Source organism: Rhinopithecus roxellana, chromosome 10, assembly GCF_007565055.1.
Source record: "Rhinopithecus roxellana isolate Shanxi Qingling chromosome 10, ASM756505v1, whole genome shotgun sequence".
Lineage (NCBI taxonomy): Eukaryota > Metazoa > Chordata > Mammalia > Primates > Cercopithecidae > Rhinopithecus > Rhinopithecus roxellana.
Window position 1 is genome coordinate 23402792 of NC_044558.1, and position 21429 is coordinate 23424220.

The 21429-nt window shown below is 40.4% G+C and overlaps 1 protein-coding gene across 1 annotated transcript in view; it reads right to left on the bottom strand.

The window, feature by feature from the left end:
- The window catches only part of SLC5A8 (solute carrier family 5 member 8), a 64997-nt gene that overhangs the window by 11728 nt on the left and 31840 nt on the right, over positions 1–21429 (bottom strand). The window contains exons 11-12 of the mRNA XM_010357206.2: positions 5254–5340; positions 3638–3843 (exon numbers count right to left, since the gene is read on the bottom strand). Of these exons, the coding sequence (XP_010355508.1) occupies positions 3638–3843; positions 5254–5340 (293 nt within the window). The remainder of the gene's footprint in view (positions 1–3637; positions 3844–5253; positions 5341–21429) is intronic.

Consider the following 21429-nt stretch of genomic DNA (forward strand, 5'->3'; position numbering starts at 1 on the left):
CTGCTCACATAAAGTTTATATTCTAATGGAGAGATAAATACAATAAACAAATTAAAAAATATAATAATTTCCACTTGTAGAAAGCACTGTAAGGAAAATAAAACAAAATGATTTGCTATTAACAGGATGGAGAGGGAGAAACTACCCTACGAGTGGTCAGAGAAAACCTTTGGGAATAAGTGACATTTGAACTGAGATCTGAGAAACAAAATGTTCTTGAGGAAAGCATCTCAGAGACTAAACACAAGCTGACTGAGGCACAGTGAGAAGACAGTGATTACAAGATGAAAGATAGGCAAGGGACTTTTTGTGGGACTGGGCATGAGTTGGAATTTTACTCTACATGCAATGGCACTCAATGCAATGTTTTAAGTGAAAGAGTAACATGAAAATTCTATTATCATTTCTACAACGATTGCTTTAGGATTCCACTTTCAGTTTTGACAGCTGCTTGATTTAGACCAATCATTCTGCTGAGAACAATATATAAAACCTGGGGCATGGGGAGGGAGGCAGGTTTTTGAAGATATCAGAGAGATCAAGACAATGAGAACTTGTCTGGGCGCGGTGGCTCACGCCTATAATCCCAGCACTTTGGGAGGCCAAGGCAGGTAGATAACCCGAGGTCAGGAGCTCGAGACCAGCCTGGCCAACATGGTGAAATCCCATCTCTACTAAAAATACAAAAATTGTCCAGGAGTCGTGGCGCATGCCTGTAATCCCGGCTACTTGGGAGGCTGAGGCACAAAAATCACTTGAACCCAGGAGGTGGAGGTTGCATTGAGCTCGAGCCTGGGCAACAGAGCAAGACTCTGTCTCAAACAAAAACAAACACAAAACAATGAGAACTTGAGGTGTCAAGAGCCCAGAAAGAAGGGGAACACATTGAGGTGAGCTAATGAAATTAAGAGAGTGTGATATTGAGCCAGAGACAGACAAGGAACAGAGCAGAGAATTGAGAAATAGATCCACAGAAAAATAGCTACTTGGTAAACATTGTTTTCATCACCAGCACATTCAATGGGGCAAAAGGGGAGTCTTTTCAATAAGTTTGAATTCAGTTTGGTTAACCGAATGTCCACATGGGGAAGAATAATCTTGATCACACCACCCACAGAAATCAATTCCAAAGTGGATTACACTTCCCAAATGGAAATGGTTAAAAATAAAACTTTTAAATGAAAAAATTAGTGGAATATTTTTATGATTGCAGGGTAGACAAGGATTTCTTAACAAGACACATAAAGGACTAACCATATAGGAAAAAACTGAGAAACAGATATCAATTAAAATTAAGAGATTTTTGACTGACAAAAGAATGTATCATTAAAAGAGTAAAAAGGCAACCCATGGAATGGGAGAAAAATATTTTCAAAACATATCTCATATCTAGAATACATCATGAACTCCTATGTAAATAAGAAAAAGACAGAGAATCCATTTCAAATGGACTAAAGACTTCAATAACTAAGTAGCAAAAGTAGATATCCAAATGGCCAACAAACAAATGAAAATGCATTTGACTTCATTAATCATAAGGGAAACACAAACTAAAACCACAGCAAGCTACCAATGTAACCATCAAATATTGGAAACTTAAAAAAATCAATACTGAATCTAGGCAATCGAAACAATTTGTATCTAGGCAACCAAAGGATCACACATTCAACCTACAGCTGGGTGACTCACAACCCTTGTGCTCCAGCCATACGGAACTAGGATGATGTTTCTAAGATGCCCTGATCCTTCAGCCCTTCAAGCCTTTGCACCTGTCGTTTCTTCATTCTGTGACACATACTCCTCCCTCCGTGGGTCCCTGTGCTCACTCCCACCACCTGACTAACTCCAGCCCATGCAATTCTCCTCTAAGAAGGTTTCCTTGACCCCAGTCAGGCAGACTTCCTCCTTCTGGCTCCCATGATACCCTGTGAATATTATTTACCACAATGCATGTTTTAATTTATTTTCTTGTCCAATCTCCCTTCTGGTGACAAGAATAACTTTCCAGATCTTCCCATTCATCTAGCCAAACCTATGCATTCTTGAAGTAGTAGTACATCTCTGAAGTCTTAATGCTAACTTACACTCCAACTTTGCACTCACTCTTTTAACAAAAATGTATCAAGTATTTATTATTTACTATGTCCTAGTTTTTATACTTAGCATGCTTACTGAGTTTATTGTTTTGCACATTCCCTCCAGCTAGATTAGAATTTTCTGGAAGGCAGGAAACAGTGGCTGGGAGAGAAATATTTTCTTCCATGGATACTAAATAAATGGTCAGCACAGTGCTAGGTACACAGTCCATGCTCGAAAATTCCTGTTTATTAAGCGGAAATATTTGATAAGTAAACTAACGTGTAAAACTGATTATTATGGTACCAGGCATAGAATAAACTTCAGCTAATTTATTTCTTTCAGGAATCCAAATAACCATTTTGCCTTAGACTCTGAAGGGCAAATATTTACATAATTAGGAAAATGCTAAGCAAAATTGTAAAACAAGAAGTACATCCTCTATGTCTTCTCACTTAACCTTCAATTAACCTTTTCTCTCTTTCTGACTCTAATGACTCTCCCAGTCCCCTCTCTAGTGCTTTCATGCCTGTCCACACTGCTCCCCACATGTCCTTGTCCCTCTCTACACTGCACCTCACCTAGTAAAACTTCCCTCAAATATGCCTCAGGCTCTGGAACTACCTTTCCACTCAACCATATAGAGCTTACCTGCCTGGAATGCCCCTGGAAGTCCCACTGACTAGCTTTCTCATAGCTGAATTCCCTCTGGAACACGAATTGCTAACAATGGCTATATGTATGATCATGTTCCTTCTCCAAGGAGTGTGTCCATTTTAAGAGGGGTATGCTGTGTCTTAACCCCAAACGGATGACTCTATAATGACGTCATTCCAGATAAGCTGGCACTGGGGCAATATTTTGGGGGCAATGGCATCATCTTTGCATTCCTCGAACATATCCACAGGGTTTGTGCTTTAAGGCTGGACATTTATATATCCACTAAAGAAAGTCTTGCCCTCACATGCACTATACAGTAAAGCATGTCTCTACCCACAGGTCTATATCATTACATTAAATCAGACAACTTCAGCATCTAGAGGCTCCAAAGTGTACTGCATGACTGAAATCAAGCATGAAGATCACAGCTGCAATCACTGTTAATGCTTTAAAGATTTGGAATCTTCAACTGAACAAATGGCAATTATTTAATATGTTTAAATAAGTGTAGCTTGTGGTCAGTAAAATCTATCCTTCAAAGACTATATAAGCAATATTTATTTATAATTGTGCTTTCCATTTTAAAAGTTTTTCCAAGACAACGATAATTCTTTGTGCAGCTAAGAGCTGGTGTTTAGGAGAGTTTACACATAATAGAATTTTTTCATTAATATTTAAGTTTTCTTACATCTGTAGATAAGGCAGAAATGTCTAGAAAAATTATGAAAATATGACATTTTTTGTTACTGCTGCAGAAAATAGTATAGCTAGCCACACAGGTTTTACTCATTCCAGAATTAGGCAAAATCACAGTGTTGTAAGCAAGACAAAAAACAACTGGAGTTCTCTACTTGTTGCATAACTTTTTAAAAGTGTAATGTAATAAAACTTAATTCAATACCTTTGAACATTGTGTATTTGAAAAACACTAGTAGTAAATGGCATTTCTGTGGTTGTCATCAAATTTGTCTCGTTGTATGTGCTGTTACAGCCTTGGATATCAAGCTGCAATGGCAATGTTCTCTCAGGAAGTGGGGGATACATTTGAGCTCCAATTCCAACCCATAGAGAAGTAGCAAATCCAGCCATCAGACCAACAAGTGCTCCCTGTAAAACAAGAATGCTTTTAAAAGAAAAATAATACAATTTGCTTTGATGTCAAAATTAATATTAGAAAGCCAAGTTCAACATGGCACAACATTATAAAACCCACAAGGGCAGAAACATTCAGTGCTCTCTTCTCCCAAGACAGTGCTCAGCCCATAAAAATCTATTGAATAAATGAACAAGTGAATAAATGAATGAAAGGTAGTGAGGCAGGGAGGGAAAAAGGAGTGAGAAAGCCTACTTTGAAGGAAGGCAGATAATCTGCTAGTGAAAAACCTGGACATGGTTTAAAAAAAAAAAAAGATACTGTTCATGGCAGGAGAAATAGTATGTTATTCTCCCATTACCGCCCCCAGAAAAGGGCATGTTAGCTTAGTCAGCTACAGCTCTCCTGGAGGAAATGCATGCTGGCAACAAATGCCAAATATCAAAAGTTGATTTTTAAATACACTTTTCTGATACTTAACAAACTAATGCATTTCATCATGCAAAGAGTCTAATCCAAGCTTCAACATTCTGAGGTGGACACAAACAAATCTCTTTCATTGTGATTAATTCCTACAAAAGTAGCTTTTCATATGACATTTCATTGAGGATAATAAATAATAACCACAATAGTCCTTATTAATATCTGCCTTACCAATTCCTAATGCCTTATAAGGAAAATAGAGTTCCAAATATGAAGTCAGAGTTGAATGGCTATTCTGTATCTGAAGCAACTGTACATACATTATCAGTTTTTTCTGAACTACATCTTATAGCCAGACTGAACCGGTGGACTTTCTTCTGGGTTTCAGAGAAATAATTTCTAGCTCATTTATTCCAAACAAAAGTTAGCACTTCTAAGCACAGATATGTCTAGGTAGAAGGACAGAGATATTATGTCTTTCTGGAAAATATTCCCAATTATGATCACCCCTTTGGGGCTAAATCATGTTGTGGGATCTACAGCTTTAAATGTCAGGAGTAGAAAATTCCTGGCCAAGGTGGTAAGATTGTGTTGCATCTCTTTGCTGTGCTATGGCTATTCACAGAAATCCTAAGTTTTACTGCCCTTAAATCTCTCATATCTGAGCCTATTGATCTCTTTTAAATCCTAGCTATTAATTTTTGAGAAGGGCAAGTAGGTAAGTGCACAAAAAAATGTTGCTCCTTTAGTTATATTATGAATATTTAAAATTGCCCTATGTGGTTCTGGAAGTTTCCATTAAGCTTCACACTTTTAGGGTCCCTATACATAGTACTTCCTTGTACACTCCACTAAAGTCAATAGAAATAATTTACGTCATCAAGACAAGTAGCTAATGACAAATCTCAAAGGAACCACATCTTTACAACTGAGAAAAATGTGTAGAGCTGCTAGTATAGTTCAAAAAGTAATCCTCACACATATTCATTCTTTGTACTTACAATTGAGTTGGCAAAGGGAACCAAAATGCCCAAAGCGAACAGTCCCATAAGTGGTCCACCAACCATACCAAATATGCTGAGTGCTGCCTACAAAAATAATACAAAGTCAGCAATTAGCAATCACAAATCCAAACTGAAATATTTCAAAGTCATTTCATCAGGATAATGATTTAAAGTATTCAGCCTCCTTCTGAAAATCATAGTTTTAGTCACGATAGCCTTGTCACTGGAAAAGACGTCATTAGAACTTACAAGTTTCTGCGTCCCAGTCTCAAGTATCCATCTGTTTCTGCAGGTAGCCTCAAAAAAGGCCACACAACACAAAGAAGATAAAGAGGCCTGAGACAATGGGAGCACCTATATTAATGTATAAATCATGAATGATACCTCTCATCTTAGCATTGCTCTTGCAGATATTTATAAATCACAGCACTCCTTTGTGCTTTGATCATCTCAAAATCCTCTCAAAACTGTGGACAAGTACTACTATGTGACCAGAGAGGAGGATGAAACCCATTTGCCATTCCTGATTTGGTTCCTTAAGGATGAAACTAGAATGATAAATATGATTTTTTAAATACTGATCAAATCATATAGAAATAGATTTAAAATCTAATCAGATAACTGCAACCTCTGCTTTGATATAGAGATACCGAATCCATTATAGTGAAAATGTTTTACAGTGCAAACATCGCATGAGGTAATGCAACTAAATGAAGCTTCCAAGAGATATATGATCCCAATAATTAAATGCCCAGTTCTTAAGAATGGACAGAACCATAAAAGAAGAGCAGGGAATCACTGGTTTGTCCAGAGAGGAGAGGGGTTTAATAGAACAGAATGAATGAATCAAAGAGAAAATATCAAGTCAAGGAAATATTAGAGGAAATAGTGCTTGTTGTTATTGTTGTTATTGTTTTAAATAGGCCTACTTCATGGAAGAAGAAAAAGAAGTGGTACCAAGTAGAGTGGAGAACTAGTGTTTAAAATTATGTGGACTCAAGGATGTGATCCTGAGTCAGTTTACACAGAGTACAGTCAGAAGGGAGATAGACTCCACTGCAAGAGGTCATATGACCCACAAAGCAAGTTATGACTGTGTGATCTGTGAGCAGTTTTGGAGACATAAGGAAGACACCCCAAAAGGATCTACAAGAGGAAAGAAGACCTTGGCTAGAGATGAAGCAAGGATGAACTGGCTTGGAGTTATGATGACTCTGCTAGAACATGTCATTGTATATAATCAGGCCATAGCTGATATACAGAAAAAGGGGAATCAACCACAATAAGAGCTCCAGGCACTAATGCGGACTATGAAGAAAGCACATTCTGTATGACTGGCTATGGTTTAGGAGTGCTGGACAGGCTCGGAGCTCTGGATCTAATCCATTCATTCATATAACCAGAGATGAGATCAAACTATTTTAACAGCTGGTATGCCCTAAGCAACAACCAACCAGAATGGCCCCAAGCCTTAGGACTGAAAAAGATCCTGGAGGACCCCTACTTTGCCAGTATTAGCCTTTAAGTTTCTAGGTCAATAGGAGGTCCAGGATCGCAGAGGAGCAGCCCAAGTGGCCAGGGAAATTTCAGGGAACACTTGAGGTGATCAGATAATAGGATATTTATGAGCCTAACTACATTATTAGTTAACATTCGAGCTAAAGTTGTTAATTTCTTGCTTTGTCCTGGGCACTGCAGTAGGCACCAGATATTTGATAAAGGGTTGAACGACAATGTCATCTTCCCCACCTTCATGGATTACAGGCTATTCAGTAAAACAGACATTAAATAAATAACTGCAATAAAGTTTGACAAGAGATGATAAAGAAAGTACAAGGTGCTCTAGAAACATTTAGCAGAAGGGAATGCAAATGTATCCAGGTAACAGGAAAAGTCTCTTTAAATAAGTAAAGTGTTAAAATGAAAACTGAAGAATAACTAAGGCTTAGGCAGTGGACGAGGTAGAGAGGAAGGTGTTGCAGTCAGAGGAGAAGTCTATGCCAAGGCCCGTAAGCTAAAGACAGTGAGGTGACCACAGGGTTCAGGAAGAAGACACTGTTCTAAAGATTGGTCTGTCCTCTCCAGGCCCACAGCTCCACCGGAGCAGGAGGGAGCTTTCCAACACAAAAATGCTCTCTAATCAGAAGAGCAAATGCCACAGGAGGTGGAAGACCCTTCAGGTAAATAAACAACAAAAAAAATTCAATAAAGTGTTTCTACTTCTGAGAAGATAAACATACATTTCTCTATTCCTCCTGCTAATAAAATTAAAAATCCTGACATTCCATATAAAAGAAACATCAGACGACTCTGAAAGGTGGAAAGAAGGCAGCCCACTAGAGACCCCAGACCTGAAGAGTGGTACAGGGTGAGTTCCCTGAATTTTCTTTTTGCTTCATGTATCCCAGCTTGAGAGTCAAAGAAGCCAGCTAGCCTCGAAATGGCAACAGACACAAGCAAAAAAATAAAATAAGATAAAAACCCCTCATAAAGGCCTGTTCTCTCTCTAGTCACAGGGCCAGGAAAGGAGCAGCCTATGAAGATGGAAAACTCTTAGACCCCAACCACTCCATTCCACAGAATCATCTGTTCACCCCACCCACACCCATGCCAGCCTAGATTCCATACCCCCAGCCTGTCATGAGGCACCCTTTGCCTCCTTGCTGGCAATGTCACAGGAGGCCTAGTGGAAAATCGGGACTTTCACCATGGTCCAGCAGTGACAAAGCCACCACCTCCATGACGTCAGTGAATTCCACCTTGTTGTCCTCAGATGTTATGGGTGGTCCTAGTTAACCAGCTTCCCAGGGAAGCCTCTCCCCTTGAGTTCGCTTTGCATCATCGTTGAGTCTTGTACACCATCTGATGCCCATGCATTTTATTCTGGCAGTGCTAAGAGCACCAGAAGGATAGCAGGAGCAGGATGGTGCTGTGGGACAGATTTAGTCACCGGTCAGATGACTGACAGACCAGGAGGGTTTTCATCTAGAGACCATTCTCAGAGTTTGGAGGATCCTTCCTCCTTTCTTATACTTGTATTCAATCCAGGTCATTTACCAAGTGTTTTGTTCACAAAGAGATTAAGCTATGCTTGTAAGGGTAACCTTTGATCTAAGGTTTGTGAAAGCTGCATCGTGCTGAGGTAACCTGGTCTCCTGGAAATCCAGTTGGAAATCCCCAACCGGACAGATAGGACTGACCCTGTGAGTTGCTTGAGTGGCCTTATGCCTATCATTAATCGTATAGCCATGATACATCTCATTGTATACCACACTTCACCCCTGACCCTGAGGGGGTCAATAATTGAGAAGCCGCCCGAGCTTGAAAGTGCACTCCGTGGTCAGTCAAATCTTGAGAAACAGATCTTCTGTAGGACGGTGAGTAGGAGTCGGTGGCACCCTCAGAACAATCTGGAATTGAACTGTATCATCACAGAGAGTATAGAGTAGATCTAGTGTCCAGCTGAGCAGTCAGGGGAGTTCATGAGAATGGGGCTCAGCTGTGGCTTTGGGGCAGACTCACCAATGATGAGGGAAGAATGGAGGACAGGTAGCAACCAAGTCTGGAGGGGAAGCAATGGATGTGTGACAAGCCAGTGAAGGCATGCCCAGCAGGCTGGAAGGTTGGCTGCTCAGTGGGTGGCCAAAATGTGGTGGAGGCTGTCAGTGACCTCAGTGCCAAGTAATCGGTGAATAGGTCTGGAGAAGCCACATTTGGATGTGGAAAGTCACGTCACCCGGAGTGGCAGCAGCAGAACACGGGCACATTGGGGCTTAGAAACACGATTACATGAGCAGGACTCACGTAATGGACTCAGTGGTAGCAGGCTTGGAGTTGCTTGATTGCAGAGCAATGACATGTGAAAATGGAACCGAAGGATAAGGAGGACACAGAACTAAGCAATTAGGTCTGGGGACACTGTGTGCTGAGGTGCTGTCAAAGATCTAAAATCATGATCTTGAACATGGCCAGATGAAGCCAAAGTTCAAGATGTTGTCCATTCCAGATGGCTGCCAGGCACAACTGGGGCAGCAAATGTCTCTAGGAGGCACTGGCTGCAGGAACAGTGGTGGCCCAAGAGAACCCTAGACAAATACACCAGTAAACTCTTGCCAGGGAGGGATATAAGCAGGATGGGTGGGACAGTCTTTGAGTCATTCTGGGCACAGGGCAGGAATGTTAGCAGTGAAGGCATCTTCCCAACGGTGGAAGTTGATGCTCAGCCATCCAGATGGATGGTGGGTCAGTGGATGGGATGATTGGTCGACATTGATATTAAGGAGGGTTTGCAGGAATTCATGAGGCTTGCCAGACAGGAGCCAATTTGAAAGTACCGATCAGCGTAACTGCCAGTAGAGGTCACTCTGCCCTTGGGAACAGCTGGACTGGGCCTCATCCAGTGGGTGATGGGTATGGGAAGGCCAGGGAGAGCAGAGCCCAGTGTGAGACCTCTGGCTGCAAGGTCCTGGGTGGTGGGTGGGGAGCAAGGTGCTGCTGTGAACACTGTTGGATGGTTCTGTCGCAGCATTTTCCAGGGTGGTGAGGACCTACAGAGCTCAATTAACTTCAGGGACTGTGGCCATCAGGGCCAGGAGAGTTGGTTTGGCTTATGATGGGCTCTCCTTAAAAACATCTGTAAGGTATCTGGGTGCAAGGTAGCCTGTTCCAGGGTCTCCCAGTTGTGCTCCTGTTCCATGGGAGTGGCGGCTATACAAACTCACTGGAGCATGCCTAAGCGCCATAGTAGCTTCCCTTCTTCCTCAGTGTATACCAGCCACCTTCAGCCCTTGATGAAAAGAGGCTCATGCTGGGGGTGCTATTCATCAGGCCTGAATAGCCACTGCAACAGAGTGCAGGGACAACTATGTCTACCTGCCCCACTTTGTGCCTGGATAAGCTCCACAGGGTCTTGAAATAAGGAAATGATCTTATTATCTTTAAAGATAGCCGCTGGCCGTTGTATTTGTATTTCTCGGCCTATGAGTTGCAAAGCACATCCTGTCAGGTACACACAGCACAGCCAGGTGGTGCCTTTCTTGTTGGGTTCCTGCACCTGGTCTTTGAGTGGGCTTTGAATTTCTGTCCACAACAGGCGTGAACCTCTTCATGGACTTGTATGGTGTCTAGGACACACTTCCTCATCTCAGCCAGCTGTGGAGGTGGCAGCTGCTTTCTCAGCCCAGGTGATGACTGGTGACACCTGTGGTGTAGCCAGCGGTAAGCCAGCACACTCAGGATCATCATTCCACAGCTCACAGGGCTCTGGATCAGCCAGGCAGAATGACGCGACTCTGAAGTGAGCCCGCGTGACTTGGGCATGTTGCCTGCGGGATGCTGCCAGCAACACCCAGCAGGCATCATAGGGTGGGGCACACCCCTTGAGAAGCCATGCTGTCTCAACTGGAGTGCATGGTGGGCTGGGAACAGCTGTGACGTGCCCTTTGATGATTCTTGTGGACTTCACTGGTGATGTTAGTCCATTGGGAAACATGTTTCTAAGTCCCTAGCTGGTGGACAATAGCACATAACCCGTCAGCAGGTAAGCTTCACCTTTGCCTTCTTGGTCTGTGGCATCAAGATACCAAGATCTCTGGGGGCAAGAAGCAACCTCTCACAGCAGGAGCCAGAGACACACCAGCCAGCGGTTGGCTCTTCAAGCTGGGGCATCCTCCACCTCTACTTCCTCCTCCTTAGAGCCTGTCCCCAGTTACTGGGGGCCAGAATGGTCTTAAGAATAATTTTGGCAGGTTTTTCATGGTGGCAATTTCACAACAGAGGCACAGACAAAGTGTATGTAGAAGGCAGCAACAGACCGGAAAGTAAAATAAGAACTGCCAGACACACTATGGAGTGTTCCAGAGGGCTTCATCTGATTTCTTGATCATAGCCAGTCCCCAGTCACCCTTTCCCAGTCCTTCCTTAGAAATGGGTGTCATTACACACTTGCTCATTTACTTATCCTATCCTCAATGCCAGTTGTGTTCAGAGGTTATAGGTGGACCTAGTTAACCAACTTCCCCAGGTACAATGTCTCCTCTTCTGTTCACTTCACATCAAAGATGAGTCTTAGGCACCATCTAATGCTCAATCAGTTTATTCTGGCAGCACTCTTAGAAGACAGGTGGTGAGAATAAGCTGTTGTCATGGGCCAGATACAGTCAGGGAGTCAGATCATGAACTGACCAGAGAGTCTTCATCCAGAGACCATTGTCAGACCTTGCGGGGCGGGGGGGGCGGGGGGGGTCCTTCTCCCTTTCTTATACCTGTATTTAGTCCAGGTTAGTTACCAAGTGTTTCTTTCATAAAAGGTATTTAAGCTATTATTTTAAAAGTAAGCTTTGTTCTAAGGTTTATGAAAGCTGCATCTGTGCTGAGGTGGCTTTGTTTCCTGGAAATCCCTGAGCCAGGGTTGTAAATTCCCACGAGACATGTATATCAATCCTACAAGATATTTCAGTGGGCCTTATGCGCCATCATTAATCTTATAGCCCCAATATGTCTCATAGTGTACTACATACCCCTATCCTGCATAACAAGGAGCTCCTCCCTCTAGACTTCTACCTCCATCTGACAGTAATGAGGCAGCACCCTCCCTTATGCTACTGAAGTAGTGTTAGAGAAAGCCAGCTAAAACAGAGGTGAGATTCAAAGTCTCATCACATAATATTGAAATGCCCAGGTTTCAGTGGAAATTAACTTTTCATAGAAAGAACCAGGAAGATCTCAAACTAAATATAAAAAGACAATCTATAGATGTCAATACAGAGATTATAGAAATAGAATTATTTGATAAAAAATTTGAAACAGCCATGATTAAAAAATGCTTTAACAATTAGAACTCACTTGAAACTAATGAAAAAATAGAGGGAAAAAAAGATACATAGAGAGAAAAATCTCAGTAAAAAAAGAAGATATTAGGAAGAACCAAATGAAATTGTTATGCTGAAGAAATACAATAACTGAAATAAAAATTTTAAATGAATGGGCACAACAGCAAAATAGAGGGAACCGAGAAAAAGATCAGTGAACTAAATGACAGACCAACAGAAATAACACAAACTGAACAACAGAGGGAAATGAAATGAAGAAATATAAAGTAAACTTCAGGGATCTGTAGAACCATAACAAAACATTTTAACATTCATGTCATGAGAGTCCCAGAGGAAAAGAGAAAGACGATGGGGTGGAAAAGTACTCAAAGAATTAATGTCTGAACTTCTCAAATTTGGCAAGAGACATAAATCTCTTTCAGACTTATGAAAGAAGCTGATTCAAGATTCAAGAAACTGAGTAACCCTAAAAAAATAGGAAAAGAAAAGAAAGAAATACATGCCAAGACACATCAAAAACTCAAAACAAAGAAATATACACCAAGATACATCATAATTAAACTTCTGAAAACTAAAGAAAAAACAAAACAAAACAAAAAAACCCTGAGAGCATCCAGAAAGAAATGACTCCTTACCTGTAAGGGAAAACAATTAGAATAGTAGCATATTTATCATCAGAAATGATAGAGACAAGAAGAAAGTAGCAAAATATTTTTTTAACTCATGAGGAAAAAAAACTAACAACTCAGAATCATACACCCAACAAACATATCCTTTGGGGATAAAGGGGAAACTCAAGACATTCTCAGGTGAAGGAACACTAAAAGAATGGCTAAAAGAAGTTTTCTAAAGAGAAAGGAAATGGTAGAAAGAAGGAACCCTAGAACAACTCACAGGAAGGCAGAAAACAAAAAACAGAAATACCAAACAGAAAACCAAAAAATGATGCTTAAGCCTTAACATAACATACCAGTAATTATATAAAATGTGAATGGTCTAAGTACACCAGTGAAAAGATGGAGATTGACAGGTTGGATTTTTTTAAAAAGACTCAACTATGTGCTGTCTACAAAAAACTCACTTCAAATATAGCAGCATAGGCGGTTCACAGTGAAAAAATGGAAAAATATATTATGCAACCATTAATCAATGGAAAGTAGAAGTAACGATATTAATATCAGATAAATAGACTTCACAGCAAAAAAATTTCTCAGAGACAGATAGGGACATTATATAATAACAAAAAGGTTAATCCTTCAATAAGACCCAATGCATGAAGCAAAGCAAAAACTGATAGAACTAAAAAGGAAATAGGCAAATACACAATTATATTTGGAGAATTCACCATCCCTCTCTCAACAATTGATAAAACAACTAAACAGAAAATCAGCAACCATCAACAAACAGAATTTAATTGATAGTTATGGAACACTCTACCTAATAAAAGAGAATACACATTCTTTTCAAGCGCTCATGGAACATATGCCAAAATACCATATCCTAGGTTATAAAACAGACCTCAACAAGTTTAAAAGAACTGAAATCATAGTGTGTTCTCTGATCACAATGGAATCAAACTAGAAATCAATAACAGAAGGATAACAGGAAAATATTTGAATACTTGCAAACTAAGTAACATACTTCTAAATGATCCATGAATCAAAAGAATATCTCAAAGAAAACTTAAAAATGCATTCAGCTGAATGTAAACAAGCATACAAGATGTCAAAAGTTGTGGAACACAGGTAAACTAGTGCCAAGAAGGAAATTTTCAGCATAAATGCTCACATTACAAAAGAGGAGAAAAGACATACGGCAAGATGGCCAAATAGGAACAGCTCTAGTCTCCAGCTCCCAGCGCGAGCGACACAGAAGACAGGTGATTTCTGCATTTTCAGCTGAGGTACTGGGTTTATCTCACTAGGGAGTGCTGGACAATCAGTGCTAGTCAGCTATTGCAGCCCGACCAGTGAGAGCTGAAGCAGGGTGAGGCATCGCCTCACCTGGGAAGCGCAAGAGGGAAGGGAATCCCTTTTCCTAGCCAGGGGAACTGAGACACACAACACCTGGAAAAGTGGGTAACTCCCACCCCAATACTGCGCTTTAAGCAAACGGGCACATCAGAAGATTATATCCCACACCTGGCCGGGAGGGTCCCACGCCCACGGAGCCTTCCTCATTGCTAGGACAGCAGTCTGCGATCTAACTGCAAGGCAGCAGTGAGGCTGGGGGAGGGGCGCCTGCCATTGCTGAGGCTTAAGTAGGTAAACAAAGCCCTGGGAAGATCGAACTGGGTGGAGCTCACAGCAGCTCAAGGAGGCCTGCCAGTCTCTGTAGACTCCACCTCTGGGAACAGGGCACAGCTAAACAACAACAACAACAACAACAACAACAACAACAAAGCAGCAGAAACCTCTGCAGACGCAAACGACTCTGTCTGACAGCTTTGAAGAGAGCAGTGGATCTCCCAACACGGAGGTTGAGATCTGAAAAGGGACAGACTGCCTGCTCAAGTGGGTCCCTGACCCCTGAGTAGCCTAACTGGGAGACATCCTCCACTAGGGGCAGACCGACACCCCACACCTCACACGGTGGAGTACACCCCTGAGAGGAAGATTCCAAAGCAAGAATCAGACAGGTACACTCGCTGTTCAGCAGTATTCTATCTTCTGCAACCTCTGCTGCTGATACCCAGGCAAACAGGGTCTGGAGTGGACCTCAAGCAATCTCCAACAGACCTACAGTTGAGGGTCCTGACAGTTAGAAGGAAAACTAACAAAGAGGAAGGACACCCACACCAAAACCCCATCAGTATGTCACCATCATCAACAACCAGAGGCAGATAAAACCACAAAGATGGGGAAAAAGCGGGGTAGAAAAGCTGGAAATTCAAACAATAAGAGCGCATCTCCCCCTCCAAAGGAACGCAGCTCATTGCCAGCAACGGATCAAAGCTGGACGGAGAATGACTTTGACGAGATGAGAGGATAAGGCTTCAGTCCATCAAACTTTTCAGAGCTAAACGAGGAATTACGTACCCAGCACAAAGAAACTAAAAATCTTGAAAAAAATGTGGAAGAATTGATAACTAGAATAATTAATGCAGAGAAGGCCATAAACGAAATGACAGAGATGAAAACCATGACACGAGAAATACGTGACAAATGCACAAGCTTCAGTAACTGACTCGATCAACTGGAAGAAAGAGTATCAGCGATTGAGGATCAAATGAATGAAATGAAGCGAGAAGAGAAGTCTAAAGAAAAAAGAAGAAAAAGAAATGAACAAAGCCTGCAAGAAGTATGGGATTATGTAAAAAGACCAAATCTACGTCTGATTGGGGTGCCTGAAAGTGAGGGAGAAAATGGAACCAAGTTGGAAAACACTCTTCAGGATATCATCCAGGAGAACTTCCCCAACCTAGTAGGGCAGGCCAACATTCAAATTCAGGAAATACAGAGAACGCCACAAAGATACTCCTCAAGAAGAACAACTCCAAGACACATAATTGCCAGATTCACCAAAGTTGAAACGAAGGAAAAAATCTTAAGGGCAACCAGAGAGAAAGGTCGGGTTACCCACAAAGGGAAGCCCATCAGACTAACAGCAGATCTCTCAGCAGAAACTCTACAAGCCAGAAGAGAGTGGGGGCCAATATTCAACATTCTTAAAGAAAAGAATTTTAAACCCAGAATTGCATATCCAGCCAAACTAAGTTTCATAAGTGAAGGAGAAATAAAATCCTTTACAGATAAGCAAATGCTTAGAGATTTTGTTACCACCAGGCCTGCCTTACAAGAGACCCTGAAGGAAGCATTAAACATGGAAAGGAACAACCGGTACCAGCCATTGCAAAAACATGCCAAAATGTAAAGACCATCGAGGCTAGGAAGAAACTGCATCAACTAATGAGCAAAATAACCAGTTAATATCATAATGGCAGGATCAAGTTCACACATAACAATATTAACCTTAAATGTTAATGGACTAAATGCTCCAATTAAAAGACACAGACTGGCAAACTGGATAAAGAGTCAAGACCCATCAGTCTGCTGTATTCAGGAGACCCATCTCACATGCAGAGACATACACAGGCTCATAATAAAGGGATGGAGGAAGATCTACCAAGCAAATGGAGAACAAAAAAAAGCAGGGGTTGCAATCCTTGTCTCTGATAAAACAGACTTTAAACCATCAAAGATCAAAAGAGACAAAGAAGGCCATTACATAATGGTAAAGGGATCAATTCAACAGGAAGAGCTAACTCTCCTAAATATATATGCACCCAATACAGGAGCACCCAGATTCATAAAGCAAGTCCTTAGAGTCTTACAAAGAGACTTAGACTCCCATACAATAATAATGGGAGACTTTAAAACCCCACTGTCAACATTAGACAGATCAACGAGACAGAAAGTTAACGAGGATATCCAGGAATTGAACTCATCTCTGCAGCAAGCAGACCTAATAGACATCTACAGAACTCTCCACCCCAAATCAACAGAATATACATTCTTCTCAGCACCACATCACACTTATGCCAAAATTGACCACATAATTGGAAGTAAAGCAATCCTCAGCAAATGTACAAGAAGAGAAATTATAACAAACTGTCTCTCAGACCCCAGTACAATCAAACTAGAACTCAGGACTAAGAAACTCAATCAAAACCGCTCAACTACATGGAAACTGAACAATCTGCTCCTGAAGGACTACTGGGTACATAACGAAATGAAGGCAGAAATAAAGATGTTCTTTGAAACCAATGAGAACAAAGATACAACATACCAGAATCTCTGGGACACATTTAAAGCAGTGTGTAGAGGGAAATTTATAGCACTAAATGCCCACAAGAGAAAGCAGGAAAGATCTAAAATTGACACTCTAACATCACAATTAAAAGAACTAGAGAAGCAAGAGCAAACACATTCAAAAGCTAGCAGAAGGCAAGAAATAACTAAGATCAGAGCAGAACTGAAGGAGATAGAGACACAAAAAACCCTCCAAAAAATCAATGAATCCAGGAGTTGGTTTTTTGAAAAGATCAACAAAATTGATAGACCGCTAGCAAGACTAATAAAGAAGAAAAGAGAGAAGAATCAAATAGACACAATAAAAAATGATAAAGGGGATATCACTACCGACCCCACAGAAATACAAACTACCATCAGAGAATACTATAAACACCTCTACGCAAATCAACTAGAAAATCTAGAAGAAATGGATAATTTCCTGGACACTTACACTCTCCCAAGACTAAACCAGGAAGAAGTTGAATCCCTGAATAGACCAATAGCAGGCTCTGAAATTGAGGCAACAATTAATAGCCTACCAACCAAAAAAAGTCCAGGACCAGATGGATTCACAGCTGAATTCTACCAGAGGTACAAGGAGAAGCTGGTACCATTCCTTCTGAAACTATTCCAATCAATAGAAAAAGAGGGAATCCTCCCTAACTCATTTGATGAGGCCAACATCATCCTGATACCAAAGCCTGGCAGAGACACAACAAAAAAAGAGAATTTTAGACCAATATCCCTGATGAACATCGATGCAAAAATCCTCAATAAAATACTGGCAAACCAGATCCAGCAGCACATCAAAAAGCTTATCCACCATGATCAAGTGGGCTTCATCCCTGGGATGCAAGGCTGGTTCAACATACGCAATCAATAAATGTAATCCAGCATATAAACAGAACCAAAGACAAAAACAACGTGATTATCTCAATAGATGCAGAAAAGGCCTTTGACAAAATTCAACAGCCCTTCATGCTAAAAACGCTCAATAAATTCGGTATTGATGGAACGCACCTCAAAATAATAAGAGCTATTTATGACAAACCCACAGCCAATATCATACTGAATGGGTAAAAACTGGAAAAATTCCCTTAGAAAACTGGCACAAGACCAATGCCCTCTCTCACCACTCCTATTCAACATAGTGTTGGAAGTTCTAGCTAGGGCAATGAGGCAAGAGAAAGAAATCAAGGGTATTCAGTTAGGAAAAGAAGTCAAATTGTCCCTGTTTGCAGATGACATGATTGTATATTTAGAAAACCCCATTATCTCAGCCCAGAATCTCCTTAAGCTGATAAGCAACTTCACCAAAGTCTCAGGATACAAAATCAATGTGCAAAAATCACAAGCATCCTTATACACCAGTAACAGACAAATAGAGAGCCAAATCATGAATGAACTTCCATTCACAATTGCTTCAAAGAGAATAAAATACCTAGGAATCCAACTTACAAGGGATGTCAAGGACCTCTTCAAGGAGAACTACAAACCACTGCTCAGTGAAATAAAAGAGGACACAAACAAATGGAAGAACATACCATGCTCATGGATAGGAAGAATCAATATCATGAAAATGGCCATACTGCCCAAGGTTATTTATAGATTCAATGCCATCCCCATCAAGCTACCAATGACTTTCTTCACAGAATTGGAAAAAACTGCTTTAAAGTTCATATGGAACCAAAAAAGAGCCCGCATTGCCAAGACAATCCTAAGCCAAAAGAACAAAGCTGGAGGCATCACGCTACCTGACTTCAAATTATACTACAAGGCTACAGTAACCAAAACAGCATGGTACTGGTACCAAAACAGAGATATAGACCAATGGAACAGAACAGAGCCCTCAGAAATAATACCACACATCTACAGCCATCTGATCTTTGATAAACATGAGAAAAACAAGCAATGGGGAAAGGATTTCCTATTTAATAAATGGTGCTGGGAAAATTGGCTAGCCATAAGTAGAAAGCTGAAACTGGATCCTTTCCTTACTCCTTATATGAAAATTAATTCAAGATGGATTAGAGACTTAAATGTTAGACCTAATACCATAAAAACCCTAGAAGAAAACCTAGGTAGTACCATTCAGGACATAGGCATGGGCAAGGACTTCATGTCTAAAACACCAAAAGCAACGGCAGCAAAAGCCAAAATTGACAAATGGGATCTAATTAAACTAAAGAGCTTCTGCACAGCAAAAGAAACTACCATCAGAGTGAACAGGCAACCTACAGAATGGGAGAAAATTTTTGCAATCTACTCATCTGACAAAGGGCTAATATCCAGAACCTACAAAGAACTCAAACAAATTTACAAGAAAAAAACAACCCCATCAAAAAATGGGCAAAGGATATGAACAGACATTTCTCAAAAGAAGACATTCATACAGCCAACAGACACATGAAAAAATGCTCATCATCACTGGCCATCAGAGAAATGCAAATCAAAACCACAATGAGATACCATCTCACACCAGTTAGAATGGCGATCATGAAAAAGTCAGGAAACAACAGGTGCTGGAGAGGATGTGGAGAAATAGGAACACTTTTACACTGTTGGTGGGATTGTAAACTAGTTCAACCATTATGGAAAACAGTATGGCGATTCCTCAAGGATCTAGAACTAGAAGTACCATATGACCCAGCCATCCCATTACTGGGTATATACCCAAAGGATTATAAATCATGCTGCTATAAAGATACATGCACACGTATGTTTGTTGCAGCACTATTCACAATAGCAAAGACTTGGAATCAACCCAAATGTCCATCAGTGACAGATTGGATTAAGAAAATGTGCCACATATACACCATGGAATACTATGCAGCCATTAAAAAGGATGAGTTTGTGTCCTTTGTAGGGACATGGATGCAGCTGGAAACCATCATTCTCAGCAAACTATCACAAGAACAGAAAACCAAACACCGCATGTTGTCACTCATAGGTGGGAACTGGACAATGAGATCACTTGGACTCGGGAAGGGGAACATCGCACACCAGGGCCTATCATGGGGAGGGGGAAGGGGGGGTGGATTGGGAGTTATACCTGATATAAATGACGAGTTGATGGGTGCTCACGAGTTGATGGGTGCAGCACACCAACATGGCGCAAGTATACATATGTAACAAACCTGCACGTTATGCACATGTACCCTAGAACTTAAAGTATCATAAAAAAATTAATTAATTAATTAAGAAAGAAAGAAAAAAAAAGAAAATAAGAGAAGATTCAAATCAATAACCTAAGATCCCACCTCAAGAATAGCAAATTAAAACCCAAAGCAAGGAGAAAAGAAGTCATAAAGAGAAAAGTTAAAAATCAATGAACGAAAACAGAAAAACAACACAGTAAAATCAATGGAAAAAAGAAGCTGGTTCTTTGAAAACATCAATGAAATAGACAAACCCATAGAAAGACCGAAAAAAATAAGATAAACATTACCAATATTAGGAATGAAACAGGGGCTATCACTACAGTTCCTGCAGATATCAAAAGTATAGTACAGAAATACTATGAACAACTATACATGTATAAATTTGCAAACTGAGATAAAATGGAACAATTCCTCAAAAACGTAAATTGTCGCAATTTCATTGAATATGAAAGGGATAATTTGAATATCTTTATAACTATGAAGGAAATTAAATTCATAATTTTAAAACTAAAAAAAAAAAAAAAATCCAGGCCCAGATGCTTTCCCTAGAGAATTCTACCAAATAATTAAGGAACAATTGGCACTAATTTTAGACAATCTCTCCTAGAAAATAGAAAACAGAATCCTTTCCATTTTATTTTATGAAGATAGTATAACCCTGCTATCAAAACCAAGGGCAGTATGCACACACACACACACACACACACACACACATGCACACACACACACACACACACCACTACAGATCAATATTCTTCATGAACATAGATGTAAAAATTCTTAATAAAATATTAGCACATAGAATTCAGCAATATATAAAAATAACTACACACCATGACCAAACAAGGTTTATTCCCGGTGTGCAAGGCTGTTTCTGCATTAAAAAATCAATCAATGTAATCCATCATGTAAGCAGGCTAAAGAAGAAGATCACATGATCATATAAATTGATGACAGAAAAAGTGTTTGAAAAAATTCAACACCCATTTATGGTGAAAACTCTCAGAAAAAAAAAAAAAAGGAATAGAGAGTTTCCTGTTCACATTGGGGAACTGGGTAAGGATTTCCACTCTCACTACTTCTATTCAACATGATGTGGAAGTTGAAGCCAGTGCGATAAGGAAATAAAAGGCATACATACAGATCAGAAGGAAAGAAATAAAACTGCCCCTATTGGAAAATGACATGATTGTTTATGTAGAATATCTCAAGGAATATACCAAAACAAACCAAAACATAAAACAAAGAAACAAAAAACTCTCAGAACTAATAAATGAGCTCAGCAAGGTCACAAGATTGAAGATAAATATAAACACATTAATCTTATTTCTACATATTAGCATTGAACACATAGACACCAACATAAAAAATATGATTTGCATAGAAAAG